General features: G+C 43.1%; 1 protein-coding gene across 4 annotated transcripts in view; it reads right to left on the bottom strand.

Annotated features, from left to right (window-relative positions):
* Positions 1 to 168: 168 nt before the first annotated feature.
* Positions 169 to 17,018, bottom strand: part of pcsk7 (proprotein convertase subtilisin/kexin type 7) — a 43,558-nt gene continuing 26,708 nt past the window's right edge. For all 4 annotated transcript variants that reach the window (XM_056282954.1, XM_056282953.1, XM_056282952.1 and 1 more), the window contains exons 12-17: positions 6,713 to 6,815; positions 4,677 to 4,833; positions 4,192 to 4,286; positions 3,432 to 3,534; positions 1,988 to 2,105; positions 169 to 1,539 (exon numbers count right to left, since the gene is read on the bottom strand). In XM_056282954.1, the coding sequence (XP_056138929.1) occupies positions 1,234 to 1,539; positions 1,988 to 2,105; positions 3,432 to 3,534; positions 4,192 to 4,286; positions 4,677 to 4,833; positions 6,713 to 6,815 (882 nt within the window). In that variant the 3' untranslated portion in view covers positions 169 to 1,233. The remainder of the gene's footprint in view (positions 1,540 to 1,987; positions 2,106 to 3,431; positions 3,535 to 4,191; positions 4,287 to 4,676; positions 4,834 to 6,712; positions 6,816 to 17,018) is intronic.

Here is a 17,018-nt window from a genome sequence, read left to right as displayed (position 1 = left end):
ATTAAATAATGATTTTAAATGCGTCAGAAAGCTGACTTTGTGATTCTGTACATTTCAGTTTGTCTGCTATTGTGAAGCCTCAAATTAATGTTTAAATGCCATGTATGTAACCCATGTTTCACAGCTACTCTCAGCAGACCAGAAAGAATATTGTCAACAGTCTTTTATTGCCATTTCAATCATCTGTGACTTGCACAGCAAAACACAGCCACCACTCGAACACTCATTCAAAACATTGCCAATTTTCACTCATCACACCGCAATTTTTATTGTGTAAAAAATTAAAACTCTTCAATCTTTAAACACTTTATAGAAATCATTAAACTCAGTTGGTGTATATCTGTACAACAGGCACACGTTTATATATATATATATATATATATATATATATATATATATATATTACACTTGATTTAAAAAAAAAAACATTCAAACCCCACACATTTGAAAAACCCACTTCAAGTTTTAATAACTGTAGGAATTCATAACCCACACATAAGAGTCCCAGATTTAAAAGTCTAATGCATCAAATAAAACCTTTACCAATAAACTCTTTAAGCCAAAATGTCATGACACTTTAACATGGATGACATGGAAGCGTCTATGCCTATAAAACAATCCACAAGCATCCCACACACGCACTCATGCAGTCACATACGTTCACACATGCGCAAACACGCATCTCTAAAGAGTGCACATAAAATTCCTATCGCTCTCTCAAGTTCTAAAACTCAATAAGGTGCCTGTTATGGTAGTAGCTCATTCCAAATAATCTGAAATTTAACTACTCTGCCATAGTTTCCCCCCTTCTGTGTGAAGCGCTTGGGGTGTCTAGATAAAGCGCTATATAAATGTAATCTATTATTACATACAAGAACATGTGCTTGCCATCCATGGACTTGTATGTTAACCAACACTCACACAAAGGAACACAAGTACACATTCATGCACACTTCAACATCCCCATACTGATGAACGCACAAAGACACAGAGTCTGACCTAAGGCCACATGTTTGGGGAATGCAGAGCAAGACAAAGGAGTCCTCTCATCAGAGTCAAGTTTCCCCTCCTGTCTGCTCTTGCTCCTCCCACCACAGACAGAGGAACAATGTGGGAGAAAGCCTCTGAGGATTGGGGTGGGGACAGGGTGTGTCTAGTGACAGCGAATGGAGCCTGAGAAGATCAGAGCACATGGACAGTGTGGAGGTCTTTGGTCTACCTGCAGGCCCAGTGTTATGTGGCCAGCCTTGCTCCAGTGATAAGCAGTACTCTGTCCTCAGAGCCCAGCACTGCATGCAGGTCCATATCTGAGCCCCTCCCTGAGTCCTCCTCCCCCTCCTCTGCCTCCAGCTCCTCCTCCTCTTCCACCGACTCCTCTTCTCCCTCGACTCCTCGACCCCGGCGCTCCTTCCTGGCCTGGTGGCGACCCCCTCTCCGACACCGACAAAGCAGGTCCTTGAGGTCCAGGAGGCTGAGGATGACCTCCAGGGTGTAGTACAGTGACCAGAAGAGAGCGAAGCAGCCTAGTAGCAGCAGAAACTGGTGAGGCAGGAGAGAGAGAGGGAGAAATATGACAGTAAACCAGAATTCTGGGATGACTGTATTCTTTAATCCTCTGATGGGTGATGCTGATGAGGTGGGAGAAAAAAACAGGAGAGCGGGGGAGGAGCAGGAGGCAGAAAACCCAAGAGACAACAAAAAGAGGAATGGAGAAACAGGCTTAGAGAGAAAATGGGAGATACAGTGAGAGGGAATGTTGAAGATGAAAGAGAAGCTGACTGAATGAGGAAAGAAGACATAAAGACATAGTTAATTCTGCTTTATCAATTATGAATTCAAAGATGTGCACCTACCTACTGCCATATTTTACCTATATAATTGTGTTTCGTGAGTGCATATGTTGATGAAAAAATAGCAGGAGAGCTATGGAGAACGAGAGAAGCGGCAGAGTTGAAGATGAAACATAAACTGCATACAAGGACCTTACCTTCAGGCTGTTGGAAGTAAAGGGGTTGATAATCTCTGGAGGGATGTCCAAGCCAGGGGGGCAGGGCAAAGAGAAGCCGCTGTCTAGATACCGGCCACTCATAGCCTCTTTTACCAGCCTGTCAATACCACACAGCTTATCAGCATGCAGAAAACACCACTGCCAACCTTTCAATCAATGTACTGAGCCAATCAGCAATCAATTAAGTGTTCAGAAGGAATTATTTCCTGTGTTTCAGTGCCAACTAGTAATATCATAAACATTGCAGAATTAATGCAATGATTGTAACAGATTAAATCTGTTAAAAGCATTAAGTTTCATCCCCCCCAACCTCATTTAAAGTGCCAACAGACAACTTTTTTGTTTTAACTTATCATTATGAAGTAAGAGTTGATTGCACAGTGTAATGGCTATAGAATAATGACACCATCTGTGTTTAGACTGGTTCCCTATAAGCCTCACTTTCACAATGCAATTTTGCCTGCCACTGGGTATAATCTCACAGGAAAATGAAAGCTCAATTTACGGTACAAAGGAAGTTTGTCAACCACTGCCCAACCAAAATAGGAAGAGGGTAGAGCTTTCGTTTTCTCTGGCAGCTATTCACAGTAGCGGAAATGGCGGATGGTGGAACAACCGAAGTGAGAGTGGAAGCTCTACCCGGCGAGAGAAAAAGAACCCCCTCGATGAAGGAGGAGATGAAGGGAGAGTGATAGACACAGAGGTAAAACAAGAGCGAACCTCAGACAGGCATTCATTCGATGCATAGAGCTCCAGTGTTGTATTGAACTTTATTTCCCCGTCAAGAGCTGTTTTCCCCTAGCCGGATGAAAGCGTTTGCATGGAAACAGGTTATCCATCAGTTACGATTAGGGTTAAGATAAGCGTTAGGTTAAGGTTGACGTTAGGTTAACGTTTGAGTTAGGTTAGGGTTAATCAAGTGTCCCGATGTTGTATCAAACTCTGGCTAGGGGGAATGGGTCTCAACAGGGGAAACGGAGTTTGATACAACACCCGCGACTTCAGAGGGTTCCAAAACCTAATTTAGTTGCATTATTTCTACTGGATCAGTAAGTACTGCAACCTGCCTACTTATTAATACTACCGGATGTTTTATTCTGCCTTTATCATTCCACTGAGATCGGGTTTCTGGTTCAAATTGGGATTCTTATGGTTATTTCTTGCTTTGTACAGTAGCCAGACTGCCAATAAACGGAAAGCGATCCGGTTGTCTTTGCAACAGCGATGCAAACAATAATACCACTTGGAAATGGTGGGTGGGGTGGGTGGGGTTGAAAGTTGTCTACAGCTACTTGAATGATTTCTTTCAACAGGGGGGGAAAAAAATCCCAATTTAAAAAAAAAAGCACTCGATACTTAAAAAGTACTATGATTATTTGTTTCTAACATAACCAAGATTATCAAATGAAAATAATGTCCTGACCTCTGTCTGTCCTTGACTTCCCTGTAGGTCATGGAGGAGCCATACAGGGTCAGCTTCCACTGCTTTAACACCCCCACTGGAGCACAGAGCTCAGATTGCTCTTCTGTGGGGCCAGAGGGAAAAAAGAAGGGGGGGGGATAAAGCAAAACAGGAAACTCATTAGACATGAGACAAAAGACAGAATTAGTTAATGCAGTAAAACAGAAAATGTCCTCCACAACCCTAGACAGAGACTAAATTTAAAAAGCACCTTTTCCCATCATAGTACATATTAAATGAAATAAATGAGATAACATCTGAGCCCATTCTTTCAAAATGAGATAAAATGATCTATCAGAAAGGGGACTGAGGTCAGACTCTAATTAAGAATGAAACTCAACAGTCTGACTCTGGACGCAATCAAGCCACAATTTGTAACCAACCAACACAACAGGAATGGAGAGTGATGCAGCACAGTTTTAATCTGTCATACTTCGATTCAAATTAGTACAGCCAGATACTGTGCAGGCCAGCCATTTTACAGGGCTGTTTTCCACATGAAGCCCAACAATCTCAAAAGAAGAAAAAAATCTTGACACAGACCTCAAATGACCGCACAACCATAGATAAAATGAGAGAGAGGGGATAAAGAAAGACAACAAGTATGTGTGTGTGTGCGCGCCTCACACTTAAGTAAGACACTTAAATTAGACATTCCCATCACATTACTGACACTTTTCTTGCCAGACATTTCACAATACATCTCTTGTCAGTGTCTTACTCTGGTCAGCTATCTGTAGGCGGTACTGGCCCTCAGCTCTCTCACCCCAGCAGCGCACAGTGGAAAACGTCCAGTCCTGGTAACCTGAGGGGTCCCTGCACACAAACATGCAGAGGCGAGAGATATCTACGTTAAGTTAGGATGAGGCATGTGCATATACACACATGCCAACCAATCAAGTTAAATCATATCTTCAAAGTGTTTGGGTCGCCTGCATCTCTCTTGTTCAGAAACCTGAGCAATTATTTCTTTTTCTTATTTTAATTCATTCTTATATAATCTTGTTTTTTCTTCAATTCTTATTTAATTTAACAAACAAATATTTGGGACCTCCAATGTCCGTTTCACAAAGAAAGTATCACAGACTAAATGTCTCAACAAAATGTTATATAATTTTTTTTTCGGCATTTGGTCGATGGAAGTTAGTGATGAGTTATTGTGTTAGGATCGTGATCAAACAAATCAGTCCATTTGAGAGTGTGTACCTGTCGACAACACGGCGTGCCCCGATGAGCGATGTCATGCCACTTGGACAGATTAGCTTGATTTCCACATTGCCACGACACGGGTGGGTTATTGTCACAGTGACTGACACATGCTCCAGTGTCTGCATCCCAGAGTGGCTCAAGTCAGCCCCAGTGACTGGGAAAATGGACATCAAAATGTGTGACTGTGTGTATGCCCTGGACATACAAGGATATACTCCGTTAATAGTTTGGAAGGAGGAACGCAGAGAGGGATGGAGAGCAGAAAATGGGAAGGAAAGAGAGGAACTGTAATAATACCAGACAGGGTGTGCTTTCCAAAGTGACGTCTTGAAAAAAATGGCCATTAAAAATTGGCAACAAATTTTTTTTTTTTTAAGCAGCTGAAGCAGTTTTTGAACTGCCATCTCTGTGCTTCGTTTACATCATTCTGTAATGTTTTCTCTGTCAGACTGGATCACCTAACTACCTCCATTCTTTTTCAACAGTCATTATCAATTAATCAGTCTTCCTTATGTCTACCTCCCTCTCTGTGTGAGTGTCCAGTAATTCCCTGGTATTTCCTGGACTTTGCCTGCTAATGGGCCTTGTCGCTCTCTGACCATGTAGGGCAGCACATATCCTCAGGGCAGGGAGGGTTGTAGGAGAACAGGGGAGAGAAGGAAGGAGGTGACTGAGGTAGGGGTGTGTGTGTGTAAGGTTGGGGGGGTGACGTTACAATATTAAGGAGGGAGACATAAATTGAGAAGGAGATAGGCAGGTAAGGAAAGACAGGCAGACAGAAAAGGAGGAAGTACAGATAAAAATGGAAGATAGGAACTGAGCATGGGAGCGTGGAGGGGAGAAGAAAGTAAGCCGGGCACACACACACATCACTCATTCCATTCCTGTGAGGGAGTCTATCGTGGGGATCTGACTGGTGGTTAATAGATGGAACTTCTGGATGTGCACGCATGCAGAAGTTCCATCTATTAACCACCAGTCAGATCCCCATGATGGATATGAGGCCTGTAGTGACTTCAATTCACAGGGGACAGCAGGACTTAGAAATGCTGAGAGCAAGACATTAAGTAACTAGGCAGCCAAAACACACAGCAACCAGAAAAACAAACACACTTCTGAGTAGTGCAACATGGTGGCCTGAACACTGTCAATGAGGAAAAGACCGGTAGGGACTGATGGTGACTGAGTAGTGTGGAACTTTAAAATGAGGAAATGTGCGATAAGGTATTTGATACGGTCAATAGTTTTCTGAAGTACAGGCCAGTCCTACATGGTAAGGGTCCTTTTTTTTTTTAAACAGTCAGCAACACCCACTTTATCCCAAGGAACTCCTGTTGCTTGAGACTGGATAGATACACAGATTAGAGTTATTTGTCTTGCACACAGAGGAGTGAAAAAAATTCAGTCTGCCAATAGCAAACATGCATGCACACACACACACACACACACACACACACACACACACACACACACACACACACACACACACACACACAAACACACACATCTTTGGTTACGCTCTGACCACAGCGAGACCATAAAAGAGGGAAAAAGTACATGGAGAAGGAGAGAAGGAATGGAGGAGATGTTTCAGCTATGATGAATTCACAGCTTGTGTAGATACAAGTTTGTGTGCGTGCACATGCATGTGTGTGCGTAAGCAGACACAAAGAATCCCAAAGTTAGAGATTCATAGGGGAAACATCACAACAGACAACATGCAACAAGAACAAACAGATTATTGAAACAGAGACAGATAGAGGGATACATATGAATAAGACTAAAAAGAAATCAAGGCAATCTGGGGAAAGCTTGTCCAACATTTCAGCCTGTAAAGTGTACACAGACACACCAACTGGAGAACATTACCTAATATGGACAGGGAGCTTGCTGTCTGTTGGATCAAGTGGGAGGGCAGGAGGGAGGAACCAGCTATGTACTGCAATGTGTATCCTCTACAAACAACAGTCCAATAGAAAGCTGAGGCAGAGAGAGAGAGAGAGAGAATGAGAGAGGGAGTGAGACCAAATTACCATTCCAGGTGAGGATCAGCTTGTCAGGATCGGTCTGGATAGGCACCTCCTCCTTCAGTACTGGACTCTGATAGGACACAAGGAATGGCACCGACTCCCACACCTTGGGGGAGGGAGGGAGAGGGGGGGGGATTTTTAATTTTAAAATTCCATTTTATTTAAAAGATCACATAGTGACCGTAGAAATTTCATTGAACTGAGTCCCATGATTCAGAGACAATTTCCATACAAAAAAAGTACAGACATCACTTACAATCAATCCATCCACCACTTGATTTCACAAATTTCATCGAAAAGCATTATTAAAAACCAACTCATCATCCACCACAGAACAAATCACATCATTTTAGCACCATTGTTGAATGAAAAGATCCAAATTCCTCATTGCTTTATAAAACCTAAAATCAACTCAGACTCTGGATCTCACCAAAGAAACAAACAAAGGGATCACATCCTGTCCTACACTTCCTTCTGTTTTATTCCCTGTGCTGAGGTACATGGACATGTTTGCTTCTCCTATTATGAAATTTAGAAGCGTCCACTTTGTCATATTCACTGTTTTGTAACCTGCCCTGAAAATAAATGCTGTTTTCAACCATCTTTCATCAAAACAGTGGAATCTTTAAATCTATTGCATTCCATAAAACAGTGGAAAAATTGTTTCCATCATTCCACAAAACTGACATGTATTGGATGCTGTAGGATTAATCACAGATATAAAAGCATTCACACCAATACCCCAATGTAGGATTCTCCACTGAATGTCACCTGTTCTTTTTTTCAAGGGCGGTTTATACAATACTCTCCATACAGGTTTAACATTATCATTAACAGTTAATTTTTGTCTCCACACTGTGTAAGTCTTCCTTCCCATTTAGTCTGCATTTGTTTAATACATTGACACAACACTTACAAGCTTCTTTGCCTTTTACTGAATATAAATCCAGATCATCAATATTTTTAACTCTTCAAAATTGTCCAGTGCAATCATTCATCCTTGGAGAAAGTTCCAAATCTAGATCAGGAGTTTCCACCTTTACACAGTAGTTCTGCAACAGTTCCCGTTTTCAGCATCAGTCAGTCTCTCAGTCCAACAAGTTAATATCTTCATAGTATGATGAATAGACTTCTGCCTCAGATGAGAAGCCACAGCCTGTGTCCATCAGACCAGGTCCAGCTACATCCACTATGTCTTTTAATGTTACAGCCCCAGTGTTGCACAGTGTTAGAGTGAGGCCTGGTGTTGAACTGTCCTGTATGTCCAACCTGGCTCTATGAATGAGAGGCTCCTTTAATAACCAGTAAAGAGAAAGAGTCGGTTCCTTTCTTTTCCATTTGAACAGGTCCCTTGCTTTGAAAACTCCTTGATAGAAAGAGGGTAGTTCAGACAAATCTAAATATTTAGAATCCATCAGAAACAAACCTGTATCAAGACCCAAACCATTAGTTCTCCTCAGAATGGCACATGCTACTCCTTTCCACGCAATAGAACTTGTAAGATATTTTTGCACAAATTGTAACCTGAAAGCCGCCACTCTACTTGCTAAGTGTACCGAACCATGACCGCTATCTTTTTGGGGTAAGAAAAGCACACTTTGGGGTACCCAACGCAGTCTGTCTGAAAAAAAATCTATTAAGATCACTTGTAGTTTCTGTATAAAACCAGCAGGTGGTTCCATACAAGCCAACCTATTCCACACTGCAGAGGCTACTAAATTATTGGCTATCGGCACCCTGGCCTCTAAAGGATATTTGAGACAATGTCCATCTCAATTTTTTCAGTCTCCCCCCAAACTGAAATCACACCAAATTCATTAACAACCTTATATAGATTGTCAACATCTGCTTGATTTTTGACAAGGACTACTACGTCACCTGCATAAGCTGACAAAACCAGTTTCGTATCAGTTTAGTAAAGACAATCCCTCAATACAATTCCTAATTTTGTACAATAATGGTTCAATTGAAATAGCATATAACATTTCTGAGAGAGAGCAGCCCTGACGAATGCCTCTGTTTACTTTGAAAGGGGCACTGAAACCTCAATTTTTTTTTAGTACACACTCTATATTCGGGTACAAAACCTTGATCATGTCAATAAAACCTTGGCTGAAGCCAATGTTTTATTGACATGATCAAGTCTCCATAGTCCATAGAACACTCCATAGTCCATACTCCATAGAACACTCCATAGTCTTCCAGAGATAGAGGTGTTCAACCCGGTTAAATGCCTTCTCTTGGGCCAATGAAATGAGACAAATATCAAAACCAAATAAAACAGAGACTTCCAAAACATCTCCAATTAAAAACACACTGTCTGAGATATATCTAACAGGCACACAGTGCATCTCATCCTGATGAATGACCTGATCCATCACTTCTTTCAGTCTATTGGCCAGAGCTTTGGAAAGGAGCTTGTAGTCAGTGCACAGGAGCGAAACTGGATGCCAGTTTTTAATGTCATGAAGGTCTCCTTTCTTTGGCAGTAAAGTTATTACTACTCTTCTGCAACTTAAAGGCAACAACATCGCGTTAAGTCCTTCATTTAACACAGACAACAAGTCTTGTCCAATTTCACTCCAGAAAGTCTTATAAAATTCCACTGGAAGACCATCAATACCAGGCACTTTTCCTCCGTCCATGCCCTGCAAAACTGCATGCAGTTCTGACAGCACCAGCGGTTCTTCCAGATGAACACTGTCTTCTTTGGAGATCTTTGGCAAGCCCTCGACAAAAGAGGCAAACATCTCCTCCTTCTCACTGCTGTACAGCTTTGAAAAAAACTCCACTGCTTGTCGTCGTATTTCTTTCGGCTGTTTACTCCCTTTCTGTGTCAGAGCGAAGCGCATGAATAAACCTCCTCTGACCATTCTTCTTCTCAAAACCAAAGAAGAATTTAGATGGCGCATCCAGGGTTCGGCATTAACCATGGCCCGATGGCCCGTGGCCATGAAAAGTTACTCTGTGGCCACCATGTATCCCCAGTAGGTGGCCCCCTTTGGCCACCAAGTCAAGGTTAAATTTAAAAAAAAAAAACCCACTGCCCTTCGCAAACACAACGTCACAGTTCCACAAACATCCTGATTCATTCGCACCTTTTAATTCATCATTCTATGAAAACAGCTAACAATAACTCAATTTTACTCGTCGCCGGCTAGCTGCTGCTATGTCGGGGCTGCTGAAGTATGAGTTTACTAAGCCTAACGTTACTCAAGCTGCGAACATGATCCCTACAGAAGAACCAGAAACACAAAAGGTGGACAATGAAAAAACGGAATGGCAACGAAAATTTAGGAGCGAATGGAAGCAAGAGTTTAAGTGGCTAGAATATGACACATCTAAGGACGTAATGTACTGCGGTGTGCCGCCAGTTTCCTCAACAAGCCGAGAAGTCTAGCTCAGTTCTCATCGGAAACAATGCCTTCAGGAAACACCACATCACAATTCATGGAAAAAGTGGACAACACTTAAGGTGCACAGTTGCACACCTTGCAGTTACATCGCCTGAAAATACACCCATGGGGAGACAGATACGTCTGAATGGAGAGTGGATAACGGGAGAAAATGATTAAAAATGTCAACATCGCATACTATTCTGTACGCAAGGCTCAGTATCTTCGGTTTTTACCGATTTTCACAGAAAAATGCCCAGATTTTTTTAAAAGGAGCAGATCGGTTTAAACTGATTTTCACCCGGATTTTATGTTTCCACGGATCCAAATGTTGTTCCTTTGTGTGTGGGGTTATGTAACAGTGTCCTCTTGTGGCGAAACTCGGCACGCTGGATGGCTTTGAAAAATAAAAACCAAAAACGTTGAGCCTTGTCTGTATGTAACGAAATCACATTCAGTGCTTCCCCTGGGCTTATCGAACTCCATATCAAGAACGGCGTGGACATGGTGCATGGATATGCAAACGACAAAGCCATAGTAAGGTGGGTTGGTTTAATTCTAATCTAGTTAGCTAGCTAGCTGATTAGGTTTATATGCTGCAAATTAACGTAGTGCTAATGCTACTAAGTAGAGCAGCTACCTAAATTTATTGGACAAATAATGTAACATTAGCTACTCTTCATCAGCAGTAGGCTACTGTTGGCTAGCTCGCATAGCATATTTTCTGTTTGTATTGCAGCTAGTTGCTAACCCAGCCACTGAGTGCCGGTCCCAAGCCCGGACAAATGGGGAGGGTTGCGTCAGGAAGGGCATCCGGCGTAACATCTTTGCCAAATCAAATATGCGGATCATAAATAAGACTTACATACCAGATCGGTCGATGCCCAGGTTACCAACGACCGCCACCGGTACTGTTAACCAGCAGGGTGTCGGTGGAAACTATGCTACTGTTGGGCGAAGGATAAGGAGAGGGGGAAAGCATGTCCAGAGGCAGCTAGAGAGGAGGAAGGGTAGGCATGTGGAGGTGAGAGTTGGAACTTTGAATGTTGGCACTATGACTGGTAAAGGGAGAGAGCTGGCTGACATGATGGAAAGAAGAAAGGTAGGCATACTGTGTGTGCAAGAGACCAGGTGGAAGGGGAGTAAGGCCAGGAGTATCAGAGGTGGGTTCAAACTCTTCTACCATGGTGTGAATGGGAGGAGAAATGGGGTAGGGGTAATTTTGAAGGAAGAGTATGTCAAGAGCGTGCTGGAGGTGAAGAGAGTGTCAGACAGAGTGATGAGTATGAAGCTGGAAATTGAAGGTTTATTGCTTAATGTTATCAGCGCATATGCCCCGCAAGTTGGGTGTGAGATGGATGAAAAAGAAGAATTCTGGAGTGAGTTGGACAACATGGTGGAGAGGGTACCCAAGGAGGAGAGAGTGGTGATTGGAGCGGACTTCAATGGACATGTTGGTGAAGGGAACAGAGGTGATGAGGAGGTGATGGGAAGGTATGGAGTCAACAAGAGAAATGTGGAAAGACAGATGGTGGTCGATTTTGCGAAAAGGATGGAAATGGCCGTGGTGAATACATATTTCATGAAGAGGGAGGAACACAGGGTGACGTACAAGAGTGGAGGAAAGTGCACACAGGTGGACTATATCTTATGTAGAAGGCGCCATCTAAAAGGGATTGGAGACTGCAAGGTGGTGACAGGGGAGAACGTAGCTAGGCAGCATCGGATGGTGGTCTGTAGGATGACTTTGGAGACCAAGAAGAGGAAGCGAGTGAAGACACAGCCGAAGATCAAATGGTGGAAGTTGAAGAAGGAAGACTGTTGTGTGGAGTTCAGGCAGGAGTTAAGACAGGCACTGGGTGGTAGTGAAGAGTTGCCAGATGGCTGGACAACCACTGCAGAAATAGTGAGGGAGACAGCTAGGAAGGTACTTGGTGTGTCATCAGGACAGAGGAAGGAAGACAAGGAGACTTGGTGGTGGAATGAGGAAGTACAGCAAATTATACAGAGGAAAAGGTTGGCAAAGAAGTGGGATAGTAAGAGAGATGAAGAAAGTAGACAGGAGTACAAGGAGATGCAGCATAAAGCAAAGAGAGAGGTGGCAAAGGCAAAGGAAAAGGCGTATGGTGAGTTGTATGACAGGTTAGACACTAAGGAAGGAGAAAAGGACTTGCACCGATTGGCTAGACAGAGGGACCAAGCTGCAAAGGATGTGCAGCAAGTTAGGGCAATCAAGGATAGAGATGGAAATGTGCTGACAGGCGAGGAGAGTGTGCTAAGAAGGTGGAAGGAATACTTTGAGGGGCTGATGAATGAAGAAAATGAGAGAGAGAGAAGGTTGGATGATGTAGGGATAGTGAATCAGGAAGTTCAGTGGATTAATAAGGAGGAAGTGAGGGCAGCTATGAGGAGGATGAAGAGTGGAAAGGCAGTTGGTCCTGATGACATACCTGTGGAGGCATGGAGATGTTTAGGAGAGATGGCAGTGGAGTTTTTAACTAGATTGTTTAACACAATCCTGGAAAGTGAGAGGACGCCTGAGGAGTGGAGAAGAAGCATACTGGTACCGATTTTTAAGAACAAGGGCGATGTGCAGAACTGTAACAACTACACAGGTATAAAGTTGATCAGCCACAGCATGAAGATTTGGGAAAGAGTAATAGAAGCTAGGTTAAGAGGAGAGGTGATGATCAGCGAGCAGCAGTATGGTTTCATGCCACGAAAGAGCACCACAGATGCGATGTTTGCTTTGAGAATGTTGATTGAGAAGTATAGAGAAGGCCAGAAAGAGTTGCATTGTGTCTTTGTAGATTTAGAGAAAGCTTATGACAGAGTGTCGAGAGAGGAGGTGTGGTATTGTATGAGGAAGTCAGGAGTTGCAGAGAAGTATGTAGGAGTGGTGCAGGATATGTATGAGGGAAGTGCGACAATGGTGAGGTGTGCGGTTGGAATGACAGATGGGTTCAAGGTGGAGGTCGGATTACATCAAGGATCGGTTCTGAGCCCTTTCTTGTTTGCAATGGTGATGGACAGGTTGACGGACAAGATCAGGCAGGAGTCTCCATGGACGATGATGTTCGTGGATGACATTGTGATCTGTAGCGAGAGTAGGGTGCAGGTTGAGGAGAGCCTGGAGAGGTGGAGGTATGCACTGGAGAGAAGAGGAATGAAAGTCAGTAGGAGCAAGACGGAATACCTATGCATGAATGAGAGAGAGGACAGTGGAATGGTCAGGATGCAAGGAGTGGAGGTGACAAAGGCATTTGAGTTTAAATACTTGGGGTCAACTGTCCAAAGTAACGGGGAGTGCAGTAGAGAGGTGAAAAAGAGAGTGCAGGCAGGGTGGAGTGGGTGGAGAAGTGTGTCAGGAGTGATTTGCGACAGAAGGGTACCAGCAAGAGTTAAAGGGAAGGTTTACAAGATGGTTGTGAGACCAGCTATGTTATATGGTTTGGAGACAGTGGCACTGACGAAAAGACAGGAGGCAGAGCTGGAGGTGGCAGAGTTGAAGATGCTAAGATTTTCACTGGGAGTAACGAAGAAGGGCAGGATTAGGAACGATTATATTAGAGGGACCGCTCAGGTTGGACGGTTTGGAGACAAAGCAAGAGAGGCAAGATTGAGATGGCTTGGACATGTGTGGAGGAGAGATGCGGGGTATATTGGGAGAAGGATGCTGAATATGGAGCTGCCAGGGAAGAGGAGAAGAGGAAGGCCAAAGAGGAGGTTTATGGATGTGGTGAGGGAAGACATGCAGGTGGCTGGTGTGACAGAGGAAGACGCAGAAGACAGGAAGAAATGGAAACGGATGATCCGCTGTGGTGACCCCTAACGGGAGCAGCCGAAAGTAGTAGTAGTAGTAGATTGCAGCTAGTTGCTCATAGTTAATGGTGTTAACGTTGTTGTCGGCAACTTTACTGCTGTAGATTCATTCCCCACATCTACAATGACATCTGGGAACCAACACTGGAGAAGCTGTGCCAAGCCCGCTATATTTCGGTTGTTGCGGATTATAATTCTACTGCTTTTTGTAATGTTTTTATTGCACACATGACTGACGCTGGGGCAATGCTGGGAGGGAGGGAGCAAGCAAGCGAGAGAGTGTATGAGGCAGAGGGATGCGAAAAAGACTGAACTGAGACTGTGAGAGAATATACACTCACCGGCCACTTTATTAGGCACACCTGTCCAACTGCTCGTCAACGCAAATTTCTAATCAGCCAATCACATGGCAGCAACTCAATGCATTTAGGCATGTAGACATGGTCAAGACGATCTGCTGCAGTTCAAACCGAGCATCAGAATGGGGAAGAAAGGTGATTTAAGTGACTTTGAACGTGGCATGGTTGTTGGTGCAGACAGGTTGGTCTGAGTATTTCAGAAACTGCTGATCTACTGGGATTTTCACGCACAACCATCTCTAGGGTTTACAGAGAATGGTCCGAAAAAAAGAAAATATCCAGTGAGCGGCAGTTCTGTGGGCGAAAATGCCTTGTTGATGCCAGAGGTCAGAGGAGAATGGCCAGACTGGTTCGAGCTGATAGAAAGGCAACAGTAACTCAAATAACCACTCATTACAACCGAGGTATGCAGAAGAGCATCTCTGAACACACAACACGTCAAACCTTGAGGCAGATGGGCTACAGCAGCAGAAGACCACACCGGGTGCCACTCCTGTCAGCTAAGAACAGGAAACTGAGGCTACAGTTCGCACAGGCTCACCAAAATTGGACAATAGAAGATTGGAAAAACGTTGCCTGGTCTGATGAGTCTCGATTTCTGCTGCGACATTCGGATGGTAGGGTCAGAATTTGGTGTCGACAACATGAAAGCATGGATCCATCCTGCCTTGTATCAACAGTTCAGGCTGGTGGTGGTGGTGTAATGGTGTGGGGGATATTTTCTTGGCACACTTTGGGACCCTTAGTACCAATTGAGCATCGTGTCAACGCCACAGCCTACCTGAGTATTGTTGCTGACCATGTCCATCCCTTTATGACCACAGTGTTCCCATCTTCTGATGGCTACTTCCAGCAGGATAACGCGCCATGTCATAAAGCTCGAATCATCTCAGACTGGTTTCTTGAACATGACAATGAGTTCACTGTACTCAAATGGCCTCCACAGTCACCAGATCTCAATCCAATAGAGCACCTTTGGGATGTGGTGGACCGGGAGATTCGCATCATGGATGTGCAGCCGACAAATCTGCAGCAACTGCGTGATGCTATCATGTCAATATGGACCAAACTCTCTGAGGAATGTTTCCAGTACCTTGTTGAATCTATGCCACGAAGGATTAAGGCAGTTCTGAAGGCAAAAGGGGGTCCAACCCGGTACTAGCAAGGTGTACCTAATAAAGTGGCCAGTGAGTGTATGTACTATATGTTTGCAAAAACTTGAGTTTTCAATTTAAATAATTATAAAAAAATATTCATCCTGCTCATGTATTTTGACAATTTTGGCTACAGTTAGAAGTATGTGTTATAGGTTTTCTAGTGCTTTTTGTAATGTTTTTATTGTAGACATGACTGACAGGCACAATGCTGGGAGGGAGGGAGGCAGGGATGGAGGGAGCGAGAGAGAGCGTGTATGAGGCAGAGGCAGGAGGGGGGGTGCGAAAAAGAGACTGAACTAAGAGACAGAGAATATGTATGTATGTTTACAAATGAACTTGAGTTTTCAATTTAAATAAATAGCAATATATTTTCATTTTGTTGATGGCTTTTCGTTTGCTGATGTGTCACAGTGTTAAGTTGTGTTAAATTGCCTTTTATGTGTTTTTACATTTGGGCCACCAAAAATGTACTTTGGCCACCAAATTTAGGGGCTTGGCCACCAAATTTAGGGGCTTGGTGGGCCATAGGGCCAGTGCTTAAAAATATTAACATCTATCCCTGGCATCCATCTGATTCACACTCAGAAAGCTTGATCGGACTAAAGCACCTTGAGCCCTAGTGCCCAGTAGGTCTGCAAGAATAATGTTTTTTTTATGGTTGAGGACCTCAATATGGCCTCAATTTCCTGTGGATTCTACTAATATTTGACATTCCACTATTTCTATCTCCAGATCACTCATAAACCGGGTAATGTCCCAAGTACCATGGAGATTGTACTGTTCACAGAGCTGCTTTATCTCTACTTTACCATACTCCCACCACTGTCTCAGTGATATGAAGTCTGATTTTTTAGTTCTAAATTTATTCCAAAATACTCTAAAAACTTTATTAAAATTAAGATCACAAGTCAAAGCAGTGTTAAAATGCTAGTATGCACGTTTTAGTTTTATGTTTACAATTAAACCATCACAAATAACCAGGGAATGATCAGTGAAACCTACAGGTACGATCTCACACATTTTCAAAACATTGAACTGATGTTTAAAACAGTAAAATCTATCTAACCTAGCCAAAGAAATGAAATGATCCCGAATATGATCCCATGTATATTGTGTGTTATGCCATGAAATCTTCCCCATATATCTACTAAGTCATGCGTTTGAATTAACTCACTCAGTACACGCTGTGAAGGATAATGAGGCCCAATATGACTTCTGTCCAAACTATCATTTTGGGTGCAATTAAGATTTCCTCCCAAGTATAAATAATCAACAGAGTTATAATTATTCAGATTGTTATTTGAAGTTTCTAAAAACAGAACTCTGTCATGCCCTATATTAGGAACATGAACAAAAATCACAGTATAACACTCAAACTTCACTTTAACCATGAACCTGCCCTCTACCACTTGTTCTACCTCATAGGAAGTAGGTAAGAACCTCTTAGAGAAGAGAATGGCCACTCCCCTACTTGTTGAGCTCTTATAATTCATAACAACCTCTCCATCCCATTCTGCCCTCCATTCAGATTCATTTGTACTGTCACTGTGTGTTTCTTGTACAACCATGACATCAA

This window comes from Lampris incognitus, chromosome 7 (genome assembly GCF_029633865.1).
Source record: "Lampris incognitus isolate fLamInc1 chromosome 7, fLamInc1.hap2, whole genome shotgun sequence".
NCBI classification, from domain to species: domain Eukaryota; kingdom Metazoa; phylum Chordata; class Actinopteri; order Lampriformes; family Lampridae; genus Lampris; species Lampris incognitus.
Note: the sequence above shows the minus strand (reverse complement) of the source record. Positions and strands in the feature narration are given on the sequence as shown.